Source organism: Pseudophryne corroboree, chromosome 2, assembly GCF_028390025.1.
Source record: "Pseudophryne corroboree isolate aPseCor3 chromosome 2, aPseCor3.hap2, whole genome shotgun sequence".
Lineage (NCBI taxonomy): Eukaryota > Metazoa > Chordata > Amphibia > Anura > Myobatrachidae > Pseudophryne > Pseudophryne corroboree.
In genome coordinates, this window is record NC_086445.1 from 261,047,056 (window position 1) to 261,069,251 (window position 22,196).

At 45.1% G+C, this 22,196-nt stretch overlaps 1 protein-coding gene across 4 annotated transcripts in view; it reads right to left on the minus strand.

Annotated features, from left to right (window-relative positions):
• Positions 1-22,196, minus strand: part of CACNB3 (calcium voltage-gated channel auxiliary subunit beta 3) — a 426,341-nt gene that overhangs the window by 145,551 nt on the left and 258,594 nt on the right. For all 4 annotated transcript variants that reach the window (XM_063952739.1, XM_063952732.1, XM_063952727.1 and 1 more), the window contains exon 2: positions 920-1,042. In XM_063952739.1, coding sequence (XP_063808809.1) covers positions 920-1,042 — 123 coding nt within the window. The remainder of the gene's footprint in view (positions 1-919; positions 1,043-22,196) is intronic.

Below are 22,196 nucleotides of genomic sequence, written 5' to 3' on the forward strand. Positions count from 1 at the left end.
GTGGAGCATGAGCGTGTGGTGTCCTGTCCTTGGGGGTGTCTATGACAGCTGTCACTGCGGAAACAAGGAGGGAGAGATTACACCCTCGCCGTCTGGTCTGGGGATGGGGTAAAAACTGGAACAGTCCAGACCATATGCGGAGGCTGTAATCTCTCTCTCCCCGGAGACAGCTGTCACAGACACGCCCCGGATAGGACACTCCCAGACGGTGGTTCTGCTAAAAACCTAGCCATGGCCATAGTGACACCATACCCTATCACATATCCCATTCTACAAGGATATGCTCCCAGATATTATCATCATCATTCAGTAACATTGACAGAAGAGAGCTCAGCTCAGAGAGGGCAGAAACCTCCTGTAGAGAAGATAAAGAGATTTGGGGCAATGTCACAGTTTAAGAGAAGGCACACACAATGTCACAGTTTAAGAGAAGGCACACAATGTCACAGTTTAAGAGAAGGCACACAATGTCACAGTTTAAGAGAAGGCACACAATGTCACAGTTTAAGAGAAGGCACACAATGTCACAGTTTAAGAGAAGGCACACAATGTCACAGTTTAAGAGAAGGCACACAATGTCACAGTTTAAGAGAAGGCACACAATGTCACAGTTTAAGAGAAGGCACACAATGTCACAGTTTAAGAGAAGGCACACAATGTCACAGTTTAAGAGAAGGCACACAATGTCACAGTTTAAGAATGTTGTGTACTACATGCAGATTAGTTAGAATGAAAAACTAGGCAAAGTCCTATAACATTTGCATGAATGTATCCCTTAATATTTATTTTAAACAAATATAAATTGAAAATAAAAAATACAGGGTAAGTGGCCCTTGAAGCACAGCATAACCCTTCAATGCTGCATCTTAAGTACATTTATTCTTTCCAAATGCAATTCTAAAGAGAAAGAGACACATACCCTGGCTCTCTCGAGCTGTTGCTGAGCCTGCCTCTCCACCTCGCGGCGGGCAGCCTCCCGGTCCTCCTCCAGTGACACGTCGGAGTCTAACGATGGACGACTTGTGTAGGAATCAGCTGAACCCTGCAAAGGCAATGAGGTCACTTACAGTATAAAGGTCATACTAGTCATCCTTTAAGGCAGTGGTTTCCAAACTGGGTGTATAGGCACTTGGAGGGGTGCCATGTGTTGATGGTCCATTATCAAATCAAATTATTACATGGTGAATATGATAGGCAAATACAGTGATGCTGGCCAATCATAAAATACATGGACAAACAGAAGTCCAACCCTGTCCACTACCACATAATTCAACCTAAGGATGACAGGGAAGCACACCGGGGACAAAATGCTGATACTCTATGACGCTGTCATTTAAGAAAGTTTAGGAACCAGTGCTTTAAGCTAACAATAGTTTCTTGTATGCAAATTCCATAGAATAGCATTAAACATTGAAGTAAATACATAACACTTTGTAACGGCGGAACTGCAGCCGTGACACCGCTATAGGGTACAGCAGCACAGAGGGTGGTTCCGTCCGAACGTAATATGACTTTGTAGCAAATGTATCAAAATTGTTATATGATTTGTAAATAATGAGAATAAAATGTATATACAGTATAATTCAAAGTATCAGATTAATGTGCAAGATTGTTACTAATGCAATGTTACTCTGCCCTATTGTGTACTGATTACGTAAGAAGCGAGGATCATTAGGCATATTGGGTCCGGTCACAAATTTTTAATATGGCCCAGACATTTCTAGTTATGCCCCTGTCTGTAAGCAATGCAGACAGAACACATCATCGGAAGTTATTAAGTATAAGAAGATTGCTGTATACTGTACAGTACTTTACATTTAATTTGCCTGTGTTGCTTATACACTATTTTGGATGATTGAATCTAAGTAATATTACAGATGTAAAACATTCTGTAAATTCTGAGTAGTTTTGTTAAGGATTAGTGCACAAGGGTGATTTCACTAATCCGTGCTAATTCTGTTTTCCCATCAGCAGATACAGGAGAGATGCTTGGTGTATCATGGATCACTGATTCCTAGAAGGAAAAAGTACCATCCCTATACACAGTATTCAGGACACAGAACGGACATGGGGGCTGATTCAGACCTGATCACTGCTGTGCGTTTTCGCACAGTGGGCGATCAGGTAGTAACTGCGTATGCACCGCAATGCACATGCGCACAGGACAACAACAACGGGCGTCGATGGTCAGATGCAAAAAATCAGATCGCACGGACGTTCGCAAGGTGACTGACAGGAGCAGGCCATTTGTGGGTGGCAACTGACTGTTTACTGGGAGTGTCCAGAAAAACGCAGGCGTGTCCAAATGTTTTCAGGGAGGGTGTCTGACGTCAGCTCTGGCCCTGATCAGCCTGTTCTCATCGCACTGTAGGAGTAAGTTATGGGCTGCGCATAGACTGCACAAAGTGGATTTTTGCAGCTTTGCGCACACTTGCACTGCAAATTTACACTCCCCCTGGGAGGCGGTGACTATCTGAACGCAGGACAGCAAAGTTTGCAGCCCAGCTATAAGGTCTGAATCACCCCCATGGACATGAAATTAAAATTATGCATGTAACCTGCTCTCTGATTTTTTAAGACATAAATAAGGCTACAAAAAAACAGTTTAGGAAAGGTAAAAAGACAGATGCAAAACTGATATTAGGCTGTAATGTGAAGTTGTGTTTTTCATTTTTAACCATGCACATTACTATTTGTGCCTGGAAATGGGGGTGTGCAATAAGTTTTGTCAAAGTCAGAAAAATATCACGATGCACACTGCCATATTTGCACCTCATATGTGTCCCTGCTGCGCATGCGTGCGCTCTCCCGTGCGTGCGCATACTCGCTGTTGCGGGCACCCGCAGGTGCACGGTATGCGCATTTACGGTAGAGATTGTATGCGTCTAGCGGGCGAATCTTTCGTTACATATTTTCACCATATAATGTATTTTGTAGATTATGGTCCCTTTGATAGAATCTGAAAGTTTGGTTAATGTAGCATGTTCATGGACAGAGAAATCCCTCTTTGTTTGATACGAAGGGTCAGACAAGGATTATACAGTGGTGTTTAGTATCCATCGGAAGAGTATTTAATTAGCAATATTCCGGTGTTGGTTTGAAGCGGATTAATCGCTCGTGCGAATAGTTATGGACATAAGAAGTTTATGTCCATTTACTATTATTTGCACTTACTTATCCATGCGGCGGGAAACCTAGTTTCCCACCCACCTGAGCAGTTGGAAGTAGTCACAGCCCACCTGTATGAACCAACCTATGGCCTTTTGTTTTAGTGCGAAGACGAATTCCTGTGTCCAATGAACAATGAGATTGTAGGGACCATTGAATTGTATTGTGTGTGGGACATAAATAGACAAGTCGATCACATCCAGCTCTCACTCTTCAACGGTTCTCATTGCTGATAATCGGGAGCTGGATGTCCAGAGGCGCATGCGATCGTTCCCTTTGTGCGTAAGTTTTCTCCGCAATCATATTGTCTTTCTAGTTATTATGGGCCATATCTCTCTCTCTCTCTCTCTTCTCCTCTTTCTCTCATTTTCCCTTAAACGTACTTGTATTGTATTTACTGTGTAGTTATCTGGTTAGTTAGTCTATGTTATATTGTAGTGTATGACTTGTATTGTATTATTCTTTTTCAAGTATAACAATCATATAAGGCGTTAGACCCTAAGCACGGTATCTGTGTATTTCTTATAGTGTTAAGTATTCTCAGAGCGCTTTTAAGGTTACACTGTGTTGCATCCACACTCTATCTCTACACCAAGGTTTACTGCATAATACACTGTTTGATGGTATAGTTATAAAGGTTTAACATTGTGAGCGTCTGCGCCGCTGGTGATCTCCTCGTGGTCCCGAGCGTCCGCTACGCTGTAGCGAATAATTACGTTAGTCGGCAGCCAATAGCGTGCCTGCCTGTGATCTCTTGGCCGTAAGCGAACGTGACGCTTGAGCGTCTCGACTACGGCTAAGTGATTGTTACGCAACGTGCGTACCCTTACGGTACTCCATACGTCAATAGCGTACAGTGTTCTTAGACCTCTTAAAGGGTTTTAAATAAGATAGATATTCAGCTTTATCTAGCTTTATCAATTGGCGGCTCGTCCGTCCTTCACATATCTCTGCTAGGTAATTTCAGCAGACATTATCCATCAGCAAAGGGCGGGAGATCATATTCCTCGTAGTGCTGTCTGGATAAGCGTCTACTTCACTTAGTAAAGGGTGCTGAAGGAATCCGGAACCGGAGGTAAGAACAAAACGCTAGTGTCTTTTAAAAACTGTTTATTTCTGTCTTGCGTACGCACGCACATATCTGCATTTCTTTTTCATTCGTGTATTTTCATATCACTCTCCTGTTTGCCATTTTATAATTGATAAAACGTGCTAAGAGAGATTTGTCGCTATTTTATAGTTAAAGTGTAAAAGTAATATATTAAGGGATAAAGTGTAAAAGCACACACGCAACTCTACCTAAAGGTACAAGGAGAGATTGGTGTGGTGCGCGGTAGACGATCGAGGATCATCTACATTGATAAACGTGTTAGTTGTGTTACGGTGGATATTTGCTTTGCGTACACGTGTCTCTAACAAAGGGTGAGACTCGCGTACGCAACTCAAAGGCCGACGCACGCAGCGTATATTACGCAACGGAGCATCCGGGTACGCCCACGTAACTCAAATCACACGGTAGTGTTATTTTAACAGGCGAAAAGGTGGCAACGCGATAAATAGCGCAAGTTTATTTTAGTGTCCGAAATTTAGACTAACAGATCCTTCTCCAAATTTACAACACATCTGGTTTAAAGAAAATTTGTGCGCAGAAATAGAAATAGAAACAAAAGTATACATGTGGTGAGTGAGTGTTTTGTATATATAAGTTTATACAATTTTCAAGGTTGAACCACAAGAAGTCGAGTTCTCGCAGGAGTACATGCATGTAAGTGTCGTACATGGTGGCGAGGGAGGCATCCCTTGTTAAATATAAAATTTGAGCAGTAGAGTATAGCAGACCAGGAGGTCATACTGTAGCACAGACCAGGAGGTCCAGAACAGACCAGGAGGTCCAGGTACAGCAGACAAAGAAGTCCGCTATAAATAAGAGAAAAGGGCACAACCCAGGGGGTTGGTGCAAAACCCATATAGGCCAATAAAGCTCTGGCTGAAGGAATTCGCAGCCGAAATTTTCGATTCCACTGGTCGCTCAGTACATAAGTGCTGAACGATTGTACCGCACGTAATTGTGTGCATTAGTTAATCTGACCAGTACCATTTGTGTACGAAACCGGTCATAAAACTATTTGTACATTCTGACGTGATTTGTGTAATTTTTTATTTTCTGAAGGGAAGTTCGCTGGTCACTCAGGAATTGTCCAACAACCAACAGTTACTGGAAAGGGTCAATGCTCTGCGGAACACACTCACATGTTCCAGTAAACGAAGGTTCATAGGGGCCCTGGGTCGAGTACGCCAGCGCTAAGGCAGTGTGTAGGTCGTATTGGTCGGCGTGGGCGAGTGAGTGGGGTACTCGGTAAACCGCCACCGTCAGCCTATCATGAACATTTTGGTTTTTGTAAGGGTTCGCTGAAGACCCTGACTGAAGGTCAGAAGTGGTGAAAGCAACGCCTGCAAGTTATGGGGGCCAATTGTTCAGGAAGGGGGCGATCAACCTCGGTTCGGGTTGATTCAGTAAACCGACCAGTCGGGTCGGCAAGGTACGTAATGTGTGAAAAATATGGTTCACACACAGAGGTTTTATGTGATGAATGGGAGAGAATGACTGTACATGACGGGGAGAAATTCCCAAGAGTAGGTAACTTTAGCCCAGAAGTGTTACAAAATTTAAGGAGGAGGATATGTCTCATTAAATCAACAAAGAGACGAATCCAACATTATGATTATTTGCAGTTATGGCAACAGGAGGGTGAAATACAGAGAGGACTGGCTCTGGCGGCGGGATCTAATCCTATCAAGAAATTGATAGCCACGGCCCCGCCGCCACCATACATATCAGGGGAGAAATTGGTTGCGGAGAATGACGCACTAGGGTGTAACAAACAAACACTTAGCAACTGTGTAAATGTTAATAAGTTAACCAATGCAAGTACTAACCCGTGCAAGTTGTACCCTGTTTTGAACTTTCCCCAGGAGTGTGATCAAGAGGACGAATCGGCAACAATATCGGCGCTCTCTCTAGCAGCCACCATATCAGAAACAACAGCAGGCACGGCCCAACCCATAAGATTAGTAACAAAGGCCCCTAGCGGAGGGACAGGTGAGGTCGTATCTACGGGTAAGTACGGCACCATACACTATGCTGAAACCATTTCACCACAGGCTGTAGAATCTACACAGCATGATGTTAGTAGACTAAATCCTGTTAGGGTAATAGCAGTGCCAAATGGGAAAACTGACACGACAGGAATCACACCTGTTAGGAACATTGCCATGTACAGCCCATTTTCCCGAATGGAATTAAGAACCATAGTGTCTGAATTCCCTGACCCTAGGAAAGACTTAGTTGCCAGCCAGAAATACATCAGAGACCTAGGGAACACTTTAGAGCCCAATAACAAAGACTGGCAGATATTGCTGAGGGCATGTTTACCCTCCAATGTCGACGCAGCTCAATTTTTAGCTGACTGTGGATTGGATCAGGATGTACCTCTTACAGATGTGTACAACAAAGATAACGTAAAAAGAATAAGTTTACAATTAAAAGAGTATTTTCCAGCGGTAGTTAAATGGAACAAGATTTTCTCCATTAAACAGAAAGAGTCAGAAACTGCTGCAGAATATTTTCACAGGGCATTACTAGAAATGGCAAAATACACAGGTATAGAGGACATTAAAACAAACATAAACCATCGAGAAGTAGCAGTATCTGTACTAATGGATGGTTTAAAAGAGACATTAAAGACAAGGGTACAGACCACGCAACCATGTTGGCGAGGTCTGTCGGTGGCTACTTTGAGAGAGGCAGCTGTGGATCACGATCGGAATATCACCAGACACAGGGAATCACAAGGTGATAAATTAATGGCCGTAAGTATACAGGCCCTGACCACAAGGCAGCCTTTGTATAGATCACCAAACCCTGTGGGTAAGTCAAATGTGGTAACTTGTTTTTCTTGTCATAGACAGGGACACATGGCACGAGACTGTAGAGTGAAAAATTCACAAAACTCATATCAACCCCCTAGACAACGACACGACACACGACATTGGGAGCAGGGTCCGCAGAAACGGAGTTATGAGCCACATGCAGGGGAAACAAAAAGATACCCCCCGAACAGAGACTGGCAAGCCTCTGGTAGTTCCCGTTTAACCCCTTCACAAGTAGTTGCTGCCAGCGGGATTCAGGGAGGTCACCATACCCAATAGGGGTGTGGCCATACCTGTAATCTGCAGCCAGTAAAATTGATTGCAAGTCTTGGGAGTGAACCCGAAATTGCAATTAATGTAGCTGGTAAATCATTAAACTTCCTTGTAGATACGGGGGCGGCCAAATCAGTGATAAATTCGACAGTGGGCATGAGAACCACTGGTAAGACAATTCCAGCCATGGGAGTAACGGGAGTAGTCCAGCACTACCCTGTTAGCAAACCAGCCGAGATTACAGTAGGGCCTTTACATACCAAGCATTCCTTTTTGCTGGCTGCATCAGCACCGACTAATCTCCTGGGAAGAGACTTATTGTGTAAAATGAGGTGCGTCATTTATTGTACTCCTGAAGGTGTATTCTTGGACATACCTGAGAATCACGCTCAGGAAGTGCGAGACATGTTAGACTCCCCATCAAAATTAATGTCACATACCATTATGACAAATAGGACTCCATCCCAAGTAGAAGAAATGACATCCCAGATACCAGAGTCACTGTGGACTAAAGACGGACAAGACACTGGATTGATGGCAAACGTAGCTCCAGTAGTTGTGCAAGTAAAAGATGGTAGGATAGCTCCAAAAATCCCACAATACCCTCTGAAGCCAGAGGTGGAGTTAGGAGTTTACCCAGTAATAGAGCGCTTGCTACAACAGGGCATTCTGGTAAGAACGTCCAGCACTGCCAATAGTCCCATCTTCCCTGTGAAAAAGAGTGGGGGGAGGGGTTACCGGCTAGTGCAGGATCTAAGGGGGATTAACAAAATAGTTGAGAGTCAGTTCCCCGTAGTGCCAAATCCAGCTGTCATCCTTATGCAAATCCCTCCCACTGCGAAATTTTTCACTGTTATTGACCTCTGCTCCGCTTTCTTTTCGGTACCTCTGCACCCTGACAGCCAATATTTGTTTGCATTTACATACAGAGGAGTCCAATACACATGGACTCGATTACCACAAGGTTTCATAGACAGTCCAAGTATATTTTCCCAGGCTTTGCATGATTGTTTACAGTCTTTCCAACCAGAGAGTGGATCAGTATTAATACAGTACGTGGATGATCTACTACTGTGTTCTGATTCAGTGGAAGCATCCCTGAAGGATACGAAACAGCTCCTGTTTCATCTTTTAGACACAGGACACAAGGTTTCCAAAGACAAGTTGCAATTATGCCAAACTAAAGTAAAATACTTGGGACACTGTCTAACACAAGGACTGAGACACCTGACCGCTGATAGAATTCAAGCAATTAGAGACATGACTCTGCCACAAACACAGCAACAGATCAGAACATTTTTAGGAATGTGTGGGTATTGCCGTAACTGGATCCCAGGATTTTCCATTCTAGCATTACCTTTGCAGGAGATGGTTTCCTCAAACAAGCCTGATCGGATTTCGCACACAGACGAGTCCGAGATGGCATTTGAGAGACTTAAACAGTGCCTAACGCAGGCACCAGCATTAGGTATGCCAGACTATGGGAAACCCTTTGAGCTGTACGGAACAGAAAGTGCTGGTTGCGCGGCAGGCGTCCTAACCCAAAAGCACGGTGATGCCAGCAGGCCAGTAGCATACTACAGCGCTCAGCTAGATACGGTAGCGCGATCCCTCCCCACATGCTTGCGAAGCGTTGCTGCGATAGCATTGCTAGTAATGAAAAGCGAAGATGTAGTGCTAGGTCACAACCTCACAATTCATACACCACATGCAGTGTCAGCCTTGCTAAATTCTGCCCAAACCAGGCACGTCTCATCAGCGCGGTTTACAAGATGGGAATTGGCACTAATGGCCCCCGTAAACATCACCATAAGGAGATGCAGTGCATTAAATCCTGCAACATATCTCCCAGGTGTGCCTGGACAGGCACAAAGGGTGGAGGATGAGAGTGGTGGGGAAGGAGAATTTAATACAAAGGAGGACACACATGATTGTATGGAATATTTTACCCAAAATTTTACCGCAAGGCCTGACATCAGTGACAACCCACTGGAAGATGTAGATCTAACTTTCTACACGGACGGTAGTTGTCACAGACAGTCAGACTCGGGAGACTTGTGTACTGGATACGCAGTCGTAGATGACCAAGGCACCATAGAAGCGGAACCGCTAGGCCCACCTCACTCAGCCCAGGTTGCTGAACTGGTCGCCCTAACCAGAGCATGTGAATTGGCTAAGGGCAAATCAGCCAATATCTACACCGACTCTAGATACGCATTCGGGGTAGTCCATGATTTCGGAGCCCTATGGCGCCTCAGAAATTTCATGACGGCAGCTGGTACACCGGTAGCGCATGCAGCCCACATCAAAAGGCTTCTAACAGCGATACAGGAACCCGACAGAGTGGCTGTTATCAAGTGTAAAGCACACACATATAGCCAGGACCCAGTATCACTTGGTAACAGCCGAGCAGACGAAGCAGCTAAGTTAGCAGCTGGTACCCCCAGACAGACAGACACCACACAACTGATGGTATTTAATACCATCAACACACAGAAGCTGTGTGAGATGCAAAATTTGTGTTCCACACAGGAAAAGGCAGTCTGGAAGGCAAAGGGATATGGCCAGGAGTCCTCAGGACTCTGGACGGATGGACAAGGTAAACCGGTGGCCCCCAGAGCATATCTTCCATGTTTAGCTGAGGCAGCTCACGGGCTGACTCATCTGGGCAAGGAAGGAATGTGCAAGTTGGTAAGAGCATATTGGTGCGCCCCAGGATTTTCATCTCATGCAAGTAAGAGAGCAATGTCATGCCTTACATGCTTGAGAAAGAATATCGGAAAGGCAATACCAACAGAACCATCTCATATCCCACCTACAGGCGGTCCTTTTCAGGTAATACAGATTGACTTTATTCAATTACCCCCTTGTCGAAATTTGAAATATGTACTTGTTTGTATAGATGTGTTCTCAAATTGGGTCGAAGCATTTCCGGCGGCCACAAATACCGCTTTGTTTACTGCTAAGAAAATTGTGCAGGAATTTGTATGTAGATATGGTATCCCTAGAATAATCGAAAGTGATAGGGGTACCCATTTTACAGGTGATGTCTTTCAAGGAATGTGTAAGTTGATGGGAATTGATAGCAAGCTGCACACTCCATACCGTCCACAGGCGAGTGCGAAGGTGGAAAGAGTGAACAGCACTATTAAAAATAAACTGAGCAAAGTTATGGCAGAAACAGGATTGACATGGCCAGAAGCTTTACCCATTGTACTGTACAGCATCAGAACCACTCCCAGGTCCCCTCTTAATCTGTCTCCCTTTGAAATCTTGTTTGGTCGACAACCGCATGTTATGATTAACCCTCAGGATGATTTGAAGTGTAACAATGAAGTGACTGTAAAGTACCTGGTTAATATGAGTAAACAGTTAAGGAATCAAAATGACAATCTGAAGTTAGTGATTCCTGATTTGCCAGATAGTAATTGTCATGACATTGAACCTGGGGATTATGTAATGATACGGAATTTTCTACGCTCAGGTTGCCTTATTGACAGATGGGAAGGACCATACCAAGTCTTATTGACTAGCACTACAGCATTGAAAGTTGCCGAGAGAGAGACTTGGGTTCATTCGTCCCATTGTAAGAAGGTTGCTGATCCAGAGAGGTCCCGTGATAAGGAACAGACGGTAGAGGAAGTTGTATCACTGGAGTGTCTGTTCCAGGAGGACTGAGGCGGCACCTGAGCATTGAAAATCACAAGATCAAAAGCAGTTGTCGATCCCCTGTTCCCTTTTAGTGTTTTTCTCCACTTCCCATCCCCTCTCCCTCAAATTATTTTTCCCCCTTCTCATTCTTCTTCGTTTCCTCCTAAGATGGACTTGCCTCAAGAGACTGTGATCCGGATTTTCCTGTTGACCATGATGTTGACCAGAGCAGTCTGTTCCGGCGAGAGTACCATGGAGGTCGAGAGAGGTTCTGGAATGGGTTCTGATGACAGAGATGGAGGCGTAGTTTCCCAAGAACAACATAATCAACAAGCAAAGGCGAGTATCAGAAAACGATCCGATAACATAGACCATAGAAGGAATTGTGAAGGATTGTTAGCTGAAGAAAACTGTATCTGTAGGCTCTGTGACAATGTAGTTGAGGATGGGTGTATCAAGAAATGCCAATCCAGTTTTAATATCCACATGGACCAGCATCCATTGAGTGACTATCACTCCTTAGTGGGTAATGTGTTAAATCAGACAGATTGTTGGGTATGCTCTCAAGTACCTCAAGGTCATAGCAAATCAGGACTAGTACCATTTCCTTTAACGGTAGAGGAGGTACTTGAGCTAAAGGGTGGGAGACCGGTGGACAGGAGGTTTAATATCTCCAGTCCTCCTAGTTTGAAGCTCCACCAATATCATGTGGATAGATCCCTAGTATGTTTTAACATTTCCAATCCCAGAAAGCCGGGAAATTGGGAAGTGTCATGGAGTAACCAAACCATGACCTTTTCATATAGGGCAGATAGAATGCCTACAGATACAGAGCTTATACGCCACATAGCCAGTAGAGAAAAGTCTTTCCGATATAGGTATACCCTAGGAAATAGGATTACGAGAGTTGGAGAGGTATCACCAGGATACTGTGCACATATCGTACAAACTGATACGTGTACTAGACAGATGGGAGAATTAGGGTTAGGAGATTTCACATGGAAGATGTGTAATATGGTTATGTCCTACTCCGTCCCATATGTTCTCCCCGATGATGCATATTTCATATGCGGGAGGAAGGCGTATAAGTGGCTTGCCCCAAACTCTGAAGGATTGTGTTATATTGGAAAAGTACTGCCTGAAGTAATGACTGTATCACATGCCAAAATGAAAGATATACACCGTGTTGCCCAAGCTCCTTATACTCATACTCATTACGAGCACGTAGTTAAACGGCACCTGATAGAAAGAACAGAGCATCCGGCCTCTGACATGATCCATGAATCCACCAGGATTCAGTTTCTAATCGCGTTAGATATCACTCGCACCGCTAGAGGAGTGCTGAACTAAAGATACATCTCTGCGCTTGCAAATTTGTTAGATAATATCACAGAAATGTATGATGACACGTTTAGGTATACTGGAAGAGAACTTCAAGCTTATAAAACAGAACTGGTTCAGCATAGAATGGTTCTTAATTATCTCACAGCAGTAACAGGTGGATATTGTGTCACACTGGCAACGCAGTACGGCGTGAAATGCTGCACATATATAACGAATAGTACCGAGGACCCGGTCGAGGTCATAGACCAAAAGATGGACGATATTCTCCAATTAAAATGGGAATTTCGCAGGAGACACAATCTCACCCTTGCTGCTGTGAGTAATGAGCTGACTAGTTGGGTGTCATGGTTGAACCTGCGAAATTGGTTCTCTGGTTTAGGAGAATGGGCTCAAGGAGTCATAATGGATGTTGGGAAGTTTCTCCTATGTATCTTAGGTGTGGTCATAACGATTGGCTTGATATTTAGATGCGGTCAGGCTTTAATGAAGTGCAAACGTAGTACCAGGGTAATGAGTCTAAGGAGTGAGGAAATTGTAATTCCAATGGATTTGATTTATGACCCAACTGTAGAAACAATGATGTGATGAAAATGCGATTTCTACGGTCCGTTTCTTTCACCTGTTTTTCCGGTTTTTCCAAGGTAAAAAGACCCACTTTTGACGAGGAATTTGATGATCCTGTATACAGACAACGGATGGATTAAAGAAGTTTTGACAACCTTATACACAGAGATTTGATGAACTATGCCATAGACCCCCAGTTTCCCTAGAAATTTTAAAATTACGCTAGCCCAACACTTTTGTAAGTCTATGGACATTGACAAAGCTTTTTGCCCACACCATTTTGGCAAAAGCACAAAGAAGACTGCATTCAACAGACACCGAACAAGACTTCAACCGACAAATGTTCATTAACCTGACATAGAATACCACTGCATTTACCGTAATTATGTCTTTTCTTCATCTCTACAACCTTCAGGTAATTACACACATAGTCGATAGAGAATACCAGCACAGATATCAGCAATCACATATCCCCCCATTCATGTATCATCAACTAAAATGTGCTCCCCCATTTTGTTGCAACCAAAAGCCGAAGAGAGCTCGGTAAAGTTTGACAGCCCATCCACAGACCCGTACCACGGGATAAGAAGGAATTCGAATGTATACTTCGCAATACCTCGAAGCTTGATTTAAAACACTTACGGCACGATGGTACATGACCCACAAACACGGATTCATACACACATGCTTCTGCTATCTCATTAGGTCATACCCTTTTCCTACCTTCTCCTCTCCTCCCCTACCCAACCATGGAAATGTATTTACACTTGACATATATTTTTCTCTTTTTGAAATGTTTTAGGAAGTGGCAGTTATTGTTGACTGCCAAAGGGTGGACTGTCAAAGTCAGAAAAATATCACGATGCACACTGCCATATTTGCACCTCATATGTGTCCCTGCTGCGCATGCGTGCGCTCTCCCGTGCGTGCGCATACTCGCTGTTGCGGGCACCCGCAGGCGCACGGTATGCGCATTTACGGTAGAGATTGTATGCGTCTAGCGGGCGAATCTTTCGTTACATATTTTCACCATATAATGTATTTTGTAGATTATGGTCCCTTTGATAGAATCTGAAAGTTTGGTTAATGTAGCATGTTCATGGACAGAGAAATCCCTCTTTGTTTGATACGAAGGGTCAGACAAGGATTATACAGTGGTGTTTAGTATCCATCGGAAGAGTATTTAATTAGCAATATTCCGGTGTTGGTTTGAAGCGGATTAATCGCTCGTGCGAATAGTTATGGACATAAGAAGTTTATGTCCATTTACTATTATTTGCACTTACTTATCCATGCGGCGGGAAACCTAGTTTCCCACCCACCTGAGCAGTTGGAAGTAGTCACAGCCCACCTGTATGAACCAACCTATGGCCTTTTGTTTTAGTGCGAAGACGAATTCCTGTGTCCAATGAACAATGAGATTGTAGGGACCATTGAATTGTATTGTGTGTGGGGCATAAATAGACAAGCCGATCACATCCAGCTCTCACTCTTCAACGGTTCTCATTGCTGATAATCGGGAGCTGGATGTCCAGAGGCGCATGCGATCGTTCCCTTTGTGCGTAAGTTTTCTCCGCAATCATATTGTCTTTCTAGTTATTATGGGCCATATCTCTCTCTCTCTCTCTCTCTTCTCCTCTTTCTCTCATTTTCCCTTAAACGTACTTGTATTGTATTTACTGTGTAGTTATCTGGTTAGTTAGTCTATGTTATATTGTAGTGTATGACTTGTATTGTATTATTCTTTTTCAAGTATAACAATCATATAAGGCGTTAGACCCTAAGCACGGTATCTGTGTATTTCTTATAGTGTTAAGTATTCTCAGAGCGCTTTTAAGGTTACACTGTGTTGCATCCACACTCTATCTCTACACCAAGGTTTACTGCATAATACACTGTTTGATGGTATAGTTATAAAGGTTTAACATTGTGAGCGTCTGCGCCGCTGGTGATCTCCTCGTGGTCCCGAGCGTCCGCTACGCTGTAGCGAATCATTACGTTAGTCGGCAGCCAATAGCGTGCCTGCCTGTGATCTCTTGGCCGTAAGCGAACGTGACGCTTGAGCGTCTCGACTACGGCTAAGCGATTGTTACGCAACGTGCGTACCCTTACGGTACTCCATACGTCAATAGCGTACAGTGTTCTTAGACCTCTTAAAGGGTTTTAAATAAGATAGATATTCAGCTTTATCTAGCTTTATCAGTTTCCATATGCACAAAAAGTATATTTACAAACAAAGTGATCATTTCATTTTTTTCAAAGTATTCGCCAGAGGAGTTTATGCAAAGTTGCATGTGCTGTAATCACTTGGTGAAGCAGCTGGACCAGTCCGAAGCAGGTACTATGGGGGTCATTCCGAGATGATCGTAGCTGTGCTAAATTTAGCACAGCTACGATCATTCACACTGACATGCGGGGGGACGCCCAGTACAGGGCTATCCCGCCCCCCATGTCAGTGCCGCGCCCCCCCCCCCCCCCCCAGAAGTGCACTTCAAGAGTAGCTCCCGACCAGCGCAGCTTTAGCGTGCTGCCCGGGAGCTACTCATCGCTCCCCATCCGCAGCGGCTACGTGAGACGTCACGCAGCCGCTGCGGCCCGCCACCCGTTCGGTCCAGCCATGCCTGTGTTGGCCGGACAGCACCCACGAAACGGCGGGCAAACGCCGCCGTTCCGCCCCCCAGCCCAGCGACCGCCTCTGCATGTCAATCAGGCAGTGGCGATCGTAGCGGCGTCGGGCATGTGCCGGCGCACTGCGGTGCCGGCACAGTTCTAACCTGATCGCACCGCTGCGATAAACTGCAGCGTGCCATCGGGTTAGAATGACCCTCAATATGTCTACTATCTGCTGGATGTAGATCTCCACTACAGCTTCTGCTGACTCAAAATGAATCCCACGCATCTTGCACTTGATATGTGGGAACACCAAGAAGTCGCAGGGGTCCAGATTGGAACTGTAGAGGCAGATGACCAAGCTCCAGAATGCGTTAATGGGCCAGAAAATCCACCACTTTCATGGAATTGTGGACAGGTGTACTGTCATGATGGAGAAAGGCACCACAAGCGCAAATTCTTGGATGTTGCCTGGAAATTGATGGCACAACTATCCCCTCTAGCCCTCAAATACGCTGTCTTGGAGTTATCCTTTATTCCTCCCTCTCCTTCAAACCACAAAGGACCTCTTACAGTCCTGCAGTTTTCATCTTCCTCTCCAAGTATACTTTATGCACTTTCCCTCTTACAGGCCCTACACTGGCTCCCGTTCCCCTTATGAACCTAATTCAAACTTTTCACACTCACTTACCTCACTCATTTGCATATCTGTCCCTTTACATTCCCAACTGGCCTCTTCGTTCCACATATTCATGCAAGATTTTGGCCATGGTGCTCCCTACCCCTGGAGTTCTCTTCCTCCTCCTATCAGTCTCTCCACCTCTCTACAAAACAAAACTTAAAATGGGCTCTTAAAACCCACTTCTTCGTCTAACCCAGATATATCTCATCCTAACCCTCTGTTACATGCTCACTTTTGCCCCATCTCTTATCCTAACCCTCTGCTACATGGCTCACTTCTACCCCATCTGTCTCCCCTCCCCCTTCAGAATGTAAGCTCTCACGAGCAGAGAGCTCTCCCATCATGTGCTTCTCCCTCTCTTAGACTATTTTCTACTCCATACTCCCTACAACAGCACCTAACCCTCGGTTTCTGCCACCCTGATGATTATTTCAGTGTCCTGTCCCCTGATGCAGCAACCTTAATATACCATATATTTGTCATACATTGTCTTGTACTGTAAGTCATTGTTTTCTTGTTTTGTTTATGTACTGTGTTAGGTGCTGTGGAACCCTTGTGGCTCCATATACATAAACAATAATAATAATAATTTTTTTTAAATGGCTTCCAGCCTTTGCGGCAGGCATTGGTTGGCGTACCAGTCCCCAGTGATGGTGCGCTGCTCCATGAGTGGTACAGTATCTACATAACCAGTCTGGGCCACAAACACAGCCACCTTCTGCTTAGCCAAACTGCACTGGGGTCCACTGGGCCGACTGTTGTTTGGTCTTGGGGTTGAAACTGTACATACAGTATTCATCACCTCTGATGATCTCCCAGACAGAGTTTGAGCATCTACCATCAAACCTGGACAGAATTTTGAGGCACCATGGGGCACATTGATCATTGTATATTTGCAGGCTGATCATAGTATATTTGTGGTTAGTTGCAAATATTAAGTATTCCCCGAATGTAAGAAGGAGGGACCGCAGCAGGTATCGAAGTTATCTGCTGTGATCCCTCCATTGCCACCTGCAGCCACATCAAATTCTGCAGACCCCTTAAACACAGTGGTATGGGACGGTGCTTCCTCCCCATATGCAGCTTACAGTTGGTCAAAACCCCCTTGCTGACGCAGACCACTCTTGTAGTCATAGAAGATCATGGCTCTCCAGTGGCTTCTGTTGAGCTCCATAATGAGTTTGTGAAAGAAGTGAACATGCTGATTTTTTTTTGGTGTGCACTGCTGCATATATACGGTTCTGTGCCTTAATATGTTACACAAACATTAGTCAGAGGTTACAGTTCACAACCAGCCAGATTGTGTCTTCTCTACCTATGCACTGCACATCCGGAAACTTACTGCACTACCCTTGTAGTCTCACAGTTTTCAGAGAAGCATTGTCCAAAAAGTGTAGAGTAACTACAGCATACACAGGTCATGCTAGGCTGACAAATTATGCACAAATAAAGGAAGATGCATTTGATTGGTTGTTTCATCACATGCGATAGGGCTGTATTCCATACTCTTCGCTATAGCCTATCTTACCAGCATCTGATACAAACTCCTTGTGCATTACCAGTTAGCATCCCATCATTCTAGTTTCTATTGTCTCAAGAATGCCCTTTCCATCTAGACCATAAGCCTCCACAGACAGGTCTCTCGCTACCCTCTGTCTCATATTTACACCTTCTCTATCGCCCTTATATGACCTGGTTCATTTCTACGAGTATATATGATTTGTTACCAGTACGCCACAACCTTTTCGGTTGGGGAAGGGGGGGGGGCAAGGTACAGTTTCATTTTAGTGCCCCTAAATTGAAGAATGTCACCCCCTCAGGGGTTCCTTGAGTACCCAACACACCACTTACCTAATGGCAGAGATATCTATCTACAGCTGCGGCCGTCAGCTTACCCGCGAACGGGTCACACAAGCAGTCAATTGCGACTAGCTGTGTCTGCGTGTGATCCTGGGATCACGGGTGTGTAAGTGATGTAGACTTTACAGGGTACATTTTTTAGCTGAACACAGCTGGAAATGGGGGGAGATTAGAAGGTGCAGTGAGAGAAAGGGGTGGAAGAACAAAGTTGGGAGTGGAGGAACTTATGAAGTGGGAGAGAGAAAAGCAGAGGGCCCTGGAGGCAGTTGGAGAAGGGCTGTGGGGAGAGAGTAGGTGGAGCAGCCCGGAATGGGTATTATCTTCCTCCTGACACTACCCGTATTACCTGTAGATGGCAGCCGCACTGCATCCTTCAACACAGTATTTTGACTGGCGCCTCTCAAACATGATTTGCCCACCTTGGTTCCAGTGCCTATGTTTGTTACACTCAGCTTCGCACAGCACAGTTTTAGGCAACTAATAAATAAATGTTGTTGATGAACTCAGATATTACATGATGATGGTTCTCATAAACATAGACTGCATTGTGGATTTTCTTAACAACAAGAAGTTCTGTGATTTATTATAATTTCAGCATCTACTGATGCTAACCAGCAGTTTATATAAGTAACTGTATAAGTTTGTGAATTTGATGCATTATATACTTGAGTTTGGGTCGTTACTGCAAAATGTTGAGGTAATTGGCAACATTTAAAAACTATTTAAAGCATACTTGCCTACCTGACCCTCTCCATGAGGGAGAAAATGCTCTGTTCCTGGACTTTCCTGGTAATGTATGATTGCCATCACCTGTGGTGAGCTAGTTAATTGATAAGAAAGGTGTTTCACCACAGGTGATGGCAATCCTACATTACCAGGAAAGTCCAGGAACAGAGCATTTTCTCCCTCATGGAGAGGGTCAGGTAGGCAAGTATGCTTTGCACGGGTGTGGATCATTGTGGTCGATATGCACATTGTTGTCAGGGTCAATAGGTTGACATGTAAAAGGTAGACCCCCTGAAAATATCCACAGGTACAAATTTGACACAATGAAAATGTCAACATGGGCATGGTCGACACGCAAACAAACAGTCGACACGGGCTGTTGTTTTTTTGTGTTATTTTCTATGTTACACCTTGTAAAAGCCAAAGTACTTGAAAAGCGTACCCCCACTTCGGGCAAGGTTACTATTCCCAATCGTAGTTCACGTGGATGGAAAAGTATGAAAAAGTTGAAATTAAATGAAAAAAACAAACAAAAATAAATTAACTTGTGTGGACCATGTGTCGACCATTGCCATGTCGACAATTTGAACTTGTCGGCTTTTTGATCCCATCAACCTTAAGCAATGTCAACTTTTTCACCATGTCAACCTTTGTAATTGTCGATCTATAGCATGTCGACCATATGGGGTCAATCTATTGACTGTCGACCTATCATCCGGATACCACTTTGTACCTGTACAAACCATGTTACAATGCTAAGCGTGCTAATATATCCTATTTATTTGCATATAGGGTAAATACTGTCTGGTTTTGCATGTGGCCCACAAACGCTGGACGTGTGATACACTTCTTCTAAAATATAGGAGTTTGGTACATTAGGTTCACAGTTACCATGTCGATATTCATGAGAATGTCTACAGGGTTATAATGACGACATAGAACATCTTGACATGATCATAATGTTGACAATGATGCAATGTAGACAATCCAGTTTTCAGGTATGGCTACCATTAATGTTGACATTTTCACTGCCGACATTTCATAAGTCGACATTCTGTCCATGTTGACATTTCCCATGTTGACATCATAATTGTCAACATTCTGCTGCCGACATTATTAATATCACCACAGTATATGTCAGGGGTGGGGAACCTTTTTTCTACCGAGGGCCATTTGGATATTTATAAAATCCTTCGGGGGCCATACAAAAATTCTCAACTTAAAAAATTACCCTGCCCCCCAGTAGGTCTGCCCCTTAGAGGTACTGTGTGTGCGCGCGCCAAAAAAATGGGTGTGGCCAGTTAAAATGGGACGTGATACACATATGCCCCCAATAGTGCGGTGCCAGATCCACAATTGCCCCCACAGTGCCAGGTATACAGATGCCCCCACAGTGCCAGGTATACAAATGCCCCTCACAGTGCCAGGTATACAGATGTCCCCACAGTGCCAGGTATACAGATGTCCCCACAGTGCCAGGTATACAAATGCCCCTCACAGTGCCAGGTATACAGATGCCCCCACAGTGCCAGGTATACAAATGCCCCTCACAGTGCCAGGTATACAGATGTCCCCACAGTGCCAGGTATACAAATGCCCCTCACAGTGCCAGGTATACAGATGCCCCCACAGTGCCAGGTATACAAATGCCCCTCACAGTGCCAGGTATACAGATGTCCCCACAGTGCCAGGTATACAAATGCCCCCACAGTGCCAGGTATACAGATGCCCCCACAGTGCCAGGTATACAAATGCCCCTCACAGTGCCAGGCATACAGATGTCCCCACAGTGCCAGGAATACAAATGCCCCTCACAGTGCCAGGTATACAAATGCCCCTCACAGTGCCAGGTATACAGATGCCCCCACAGTGCCAGGTATACAAATGCCCCTCACAGTGCCAGGTATACAGATGCCCCCACAGTGCCAGGTATACAGATGTCCCCACAGTGCCAGGTATACAGATGTCCCCACAGTGCCAGGTATACAGATGCCCCTCACAGTGCCAGGTATACAGATGCCCCCCACAGTGCCAGGTATACAGATGCCCTGCCCCCCCCCCCCCCCCTCCCCTCCGTGCTGCTTACCAGGCTGCTTTCGGCGGGACATGGAGGAGAGCGCGGCTATGTTGGGCGGCGGCGGCATGTAGGACTTGAAACCAGCCGCCGGTTTGAGAGCCAATCAGAGCTCGCGGACCGGCAACCGCGGCTTCTGATTGGCTGCCGGCTCACGAACCGGCGGCTGGTTTCAAGTCATACACGCCGCCGCTCCCACCCGACAGCCGCGCTCTCCTCCCTGTTCTGACAGCTGAGACACGCTGCCGCCGGACTGAGCGGCAGCGTGTCTCACTGACACAAGCTGGTGGGCCGGACCAAACGGCTTCGCGGGCCTTATACGCCCCGCGGGCCGGAGGTTCCCCACCCCTGGTATATGTGAACATTATGACTGCATAGCAGATTTAAAGGTATATTCAATTAGCGTCGGATCCATTCCGACATGCATTTGACGGAGTGGATCCGACAACCCCTATTCAATCTCATCTCAATTCAACTTTTTGAAGTCGAATTGAGACGAGGGACCCAGAGGAGGAGAGGGGGAGCCGTGGGGAGCCCAGCGGGGACAGCCGTCGGCAGACGGAGGAGATCAGCGCTACAGTAGCACTGCAGAAGGATGTCACACAGCCATCCGACCTCACGGCAGTGTCCACCCTGCTCCAGCAAGCGTGACCTCACTTGCTGGAGCCGGGTGGAAGCTGCCGTGAGAGGCGCGGCTGTGTGACATCCTTCTGCAGCGCTACTGACATCCTTCTGAAGCCAACAAGTATAGCACCGCCCAGCAATGCGATCGCAATTGAATTGCGGTTGCATTGCAGAAGGCATGAAAAAGGGGAAGACCCCTGTATACGCAGCCAGGCTGTGTGTGCAGACGACCAGGCGCCATGTTTCCTGTTGCAGGAAACGCAGGCAACTTCATCCGAACGCCCCGAAAACAGCCATAACGGCCTGCACCACCAAAAAATTATCGGGGCTAATTGAATACTGGCCTAAAAAAATTAAATACACAGGAAATGTTATCAGAATTACCAGGGATTTTTTTTTTTATTGTTTTCCCTAAATGCAAAAATTCCAAAAATATTTTTCATATGCAATGTCACTAGCAAAGGCTACTATGGAAACCCAGTAGCCTGACAGCCGCTATCTCTGGCTTGTATGATAGTGATTATATTTTATGCATAACAGTTGACAATACCAATTCTCATTACTACTAAACTTGCAAATATCACTTACTAGGCACATTCACAATCCAGCAAAGAAATAATTAATTTGTTTTGTGTGCTGCCAGTGAAAAAAATGCTTACAATGTAATTTGTCATACAATGTAATACGAAT